Source organism: Misgurnus anguillicaudatus, chromosome 16 (assembly GCF_027580225.2).
Source record: "Misgurnus anguillicaudatus chromosome 16, ASM2758022v2, whole genome shotgun sequence".
Classification (NCBI taxonomy): domain Eukaryota; kingdom Metazoa; phylum Chordata; class Actinopteri; order Cypriniformes; family Cobitidae; genus Misgurnus; species Misgurnus anguillicaudatus.
This window is the reverse complement of record NC_073352.2, coordinates 4,627,265-4,631,784: the sequence shown is the minus strand read 5'-3', so window position 1 is coordinate 4,631,784 and position 4,520 is coordinate 4,627,265. Positions and strand designations below refer to the sequence as shown.

The window sequence follows — 4,520 nt, the reverse complement described above, 5'->3', positions numbered from 1 at the left end:
GGTGGAAAATCTTTTGTTTCGTTTTGTTTCTGTTCCGCCGGCTTCTCAGCCGGCACCCACAAAACCACAAGAAGAGTGCATTCCTATTCCTTCTCCAGGTCTCCAGAGGATCGAGAGAGATGTGAGCGGGCAGTCAGATGCTCTTCCTCCCTCTCCTCTATCGCCAGTGGGTGTTCTGAGGAGTTCGAGCTCTCCGCTACGGAGACCGGACCACCAGCAACCCCTTCGGAGTCTGCGTCCTCAGCTGAGGAGACCGGACGACCGTTTCCCTCAGCGGGCTCAGGTCAGTGTCACACACACACATACTGTAGATGCTTATGCTGTCCCGCCTGTCCCGCCTCGCTGCCCCGCCGCGGGTACACCGGTAGTGCCGTTAATTCCTCTCGTACGGTCCCTGGGGGCTTGGCTTCAGCTTCCCAGTCCGTCTCGTTGGGTTTTACGCACGATCCGCCTCGGTTACGAAATTCAATTCAATCGGCACACTCCCAAATTTGCGGGCATACGTTTCACCACGGTGAAAGCGTCCGTTGCACATGTACTGCGTGCAGAGGTCGAAGTCCTGCTGGCGAAGGACGCGATCGAGCCGATCCCTCTTACCGAGATGAGATCGGGTTTTTACAGCCCGTATTTCATAGTACCCAAGAAAGGCGGCGGGTTACGACCGATTTTGGATTTGCGGGTCCTGAACAAATCTCTTCAGAAGAGGTCTTTCAGGATGATTACACCGAAACAAATTTTCAGTGCAATACGCCCCCAAGATTGGTTTGCAGCGATAGACCTGAAAGACGCGTACTTTCATGTGTCCATTCTCCCTCGTCACAGACCGTTTCTCCGGTTTGCGTTCGAGGGACGGGCATATCAGTACAAAGTTTTACCGTTCGGGCTGTCTCTCTCTCCCCGTGTGTTCACGAAAGTAGTAGAGGCGGCGCTAAAGCCCCTCAGAGAGAGCGGTGTTCGCATTCTGGCTTACCTCGACGATTGGCTTATAATAGCGCATTCTCTGCGGACGCTGTGCGAACACAGAGATCTAACACTTCAACATCTCGCCCGTTTGGGTCTTCGGGTCAACTGGGAAAAGAGCAAACTCTGCCCTACGCAGAGGATCTCTTTTCTCGGTATGGAACTGGACTCGATCGATTTATCGGCGCGTTTAACAGAAGAGCGCGTCCAATCAATTCTGACTTGCCTCGGTTCATTCCGAGGGAAGAATGCGGTCCCTCTGAAACAATTTCAGAGACTCCTGGGGCGTATGGCAGCAGCAGCGGCCGTGACACCGCTCGGGCTGCTCCATATGAGACCGCTTCAGCGTTGGCTTCACGATCGAGTCCCGAGGAGAGCGTGGCGCGCTGGCATCCATCGTGTAACCATTACACCTGCGTGTCGCATAACATTCCCCCCGTGGTCAGACCCCGCGTTTCTCAGGGCCGGCGTGTCCATGAGACAGGTCTCCCGGCATGCTGTTGTCCACACAGATGCCTCCGACACGGGCTGGGGAGCCACGTACGACGAGCTCACGGCTTCGGGGGTGTGGACAGCACCCCAGTTGCATTGGCATATCAATTGCCGCGAGTTATGGGCAGTATATCTGGGACTCGTACGCTTCGCTACGGAGCTGCGAGGGAAGGATGTACTAGTGCGCTCAGACAACACTGCGACCGTAGCGTATATCAACCGTCAAGGCGGTTTGCGCTCTCGTCACCTGTCGCATCTCGCTCGTCATCTCCTCCTTTGGAGTCAGAAGCATCTGAGGTCCCTTCGTGCCATTTACATCCCGGGCTCGCTCAATACAGCGGCAGACGCGCTTTACCGAGCAGCGCGCCCCGGCGAATGGCGACTCCACCCCCAGACGGTCCAGCTGATTTGGAGGAAATTTGGTCGGGCGCAGATAGACCTATTTGCGTCACCGGACAATACCCATTGTCGCCTGTTTTATTCACTAACCGAGGGCAGCCTCGGCGTGGATGCGTTGGCACACAGCTGGCCGCGGGGCATGCGCAAATATGCGTTCCCCCCAGTGAGTTTAATAGCACAGTCACTGTGCAAAGTCAGGCAGGACGAGGAGAGCCTTTTAATGATCGCCCCATATTGGACGACCAGGAATTGGTTTCCGGAACTAATGCTCCTCGCGACAGCCCCTCCCTGGCGGATTCCCCTGAGGAAGGACCTTCTTTCTCAAGGAGGGGGCACATTATGGCACCCGCGCCCCGACCTGTGGAATCTCCACGTTTGGTCGTTGAGCGCGCGCAAGGTTTAAGTGATTTGCCCCAGGCGGTATCTAACACTATTGACGCGGCACGAGCTCCGTCTACGAGACGGGCTTACGCGTTAAAATGGAACCTTTTCGTCACCTGGTGCTCTTCGCAACGCGAGGACCCCAGAGAATGCCCTATTAACATTGTGCTTTTATATCTTCAACATAGATTAGATGGTAGGCTGTCACCGTCCACTATTAAAGTTGATATCGCCGCTATATCTGCGCATCACTCACTTATTAACGGCAGATCAGTGGGCCAGCATGATTTGGTTATTAGATTCCTGAGAGGCACTCGCAGGCTAAACCCCTCGCGCCCCCCTTCTATTCCTCCCTGGGACTTGTCCATGGTGCTGAAAGCGCTGCAGAGTCCTCCGTTCGAGCCTTTGCAGTCTGCGAGTCTGAAGCTTTTATCAATGAAGGCTCTGACCCTACTAGCATTGGCCTCGGTGAAGAGAATAGGGGATTTACATGCATTCTCTGTTGACGATTCGTGCCTTCAGTTTGGTCCTTCTGTCTCGAGCGTGACTTTGAGACCCAGACCAGGCTACGTGCCCAAAGTTCCCACTACTCCCTTTAGAGATCAAGTGGTGAGCTTGCAAGCATTGCCTTTGGAGCAGGCAAACCCAACCGAGGCTTTGTTGTGCCCCGTACGCGCACTGCGATTCTACGTGGACCGCACACAAAGCTTCAGGACCTCAGACCAGCTCTTTGTTTGTTATGGTGGCCAGCAGAAAGGGAAAGCTGTCACTAAGCAGAGGATGTCTCATTGGATAGTTGATACTATCGCCCTAGCTTACAATTTGCAGGGCATTCCTTGCCCCTTTAATTTGAGAGCGCACTCCACTCGGAGTGTTGCCTCATCTTGGGCATTAGCTCGTGGTTCCTCGCTAACAGACATCTGTAGAGCTGCTGGTTGGGCGACACCTAATACGTTCATTAGATTCTACAATGTTCGTATCGAGCCTGTATCCTCTCGTGTTCTGTCCTCACCAGGGAGGACACGGAGAGCAGACTCGCAAGTCGGCTTGCAGCCTCCGACTGAGGCTCCAAATTGAGTTTCAGTATGGAAGGCTAACAGAGCAAAAATGCGTAATGGTTTGATTTGCTCTCTCCACTGCCTTGACAGCCTTTGTTGCGGAGCATTGGCTGTCAGCCTTTCACTAGCTGTATTCTTACGAACCTACGTGTTTGGCCAGGGCCCCACATTGTGTCCCAACGGGTTCCTTTGTGAGTATTATTCCGTGGGGTTAATCCTACCAGCCCACGTTTCCCTTAGCAGAGCACTGCTTTGCTTACACAGCCACGGCTGTCATTTACCTCAACTACGGTTGACTTTCGCCCACCATTAGCCCTTAACGGGGCGGTGGCTTCCGCAGCGTCCCTATACCGCTCAGATAGGGCGCTTCCCAGTCGCTGGCACTACTGTGGGGTTAAAGGAACATCTAGTGCCCGGCCTTCTGCCTTAAAACCTAATTCTCCTATCCTTAAATGGAACCGGAGGGCTTTATGCAGACACTGGAAGAGGTCAGCCCCTAGTGGCGTTTTAGTAGGGTTTCCCAATTCGTCGGTCACGACGTGACGTCGTAGTGACCGACTGAAAGGGAACGTCTCGGTTACGGATGTAACCCTCGTTCCCTGAAGGAGGGAACGGAGACGTCACGTCCCGTCGCCACAGGTGCTGCCACCTGCTGTTTAGGCCGGTCACCTTCCGGCTTTCTCAGCGAACAGAAGCTGATTTCCCTATTTGCACGTGCGCCTTATATACGCACCTGGCGGGGCGGCGCCAGCATTATGCAAATATCTCAATGCCAAGTTCATTGGCGTTTTAGTAGTATTCGAAGCAGATTGGTCTCTCTAAGCGAGCTCCCAATTCGTCGGTCACGACGTGACGTCTCCGTTCCCTCCTTCAGGGAACGAGGGTTACATCCGTAACCGAGACGTTCTGCTCACAAGATTTTTGCAAAACAAAATATGCTCATTTATGTCAGTCTCTTATAGTACGAAAGCAACCACAAGCAACCAATTGTAATGCGAACTGACCTGCCTGTTTTAGTTCATTTACCACTTGACCAACAATATTAAGTGACATGTCATTGATACAACGACAAACTGTATTATTTAATAAAGGTACCATTTTAAGTGAATCAGCTGCTTTCTTATCAACCATGGTCTCTGTTAAAGGGGCTGTATGTAGTTTTCAGCGGCCTCTAGCGGTGACGTTTCAGATTGCAACCAATAAATTTACAAGCGCGTGCTCGAACTCATG

At 53.0% G+C, this 4,520-nt stretch overlaps 1 protein-coding gene across 1 annotated transcript; it reads left to right on the top strand.

Annotated features, from left to right (window-relative positions):
* Positions 1 to 620: 620 nt before the first annotated feature.
* LOC141350014 (uncharacterized) lies at positions 621 to 4,035 on the top strand. Its single transcript, XM_073854035.1, has 2 exons — positions 621 to 2,018; positions 2,249 to 4,035. Exons 1-2 carry the CDS (start codon positions 716 to 718, stop codon positions 3,307 to 3,309), a joined length of 2,364 nt encoding a protein of 787 aa, XP_073710136.1. The 5' UTR covers positions 621 to 715; the 3' UTR covers positions 3,310 to 4,035.
* Positions 4,036 to 4,520: the final 485 nt, after the last annotated feature.

Bases quoted from the DNA above. Each gene is read 5' to 3' on its own strand.
- LOC141350014 (XM_073854035.1), top strand. From the start codon at position 716: ATGATTACACCGAAACAAATTTTCAGTGCAATACGCCCCCAAGATTGG. The intron at 2,019-2,248 runs GTTTAATAGCAC...AGCGCGCGCAAG, and splicing joins ATATGCGTTCCCCCCAGTGA to GTTTAAGTGATTTGCCCCAG.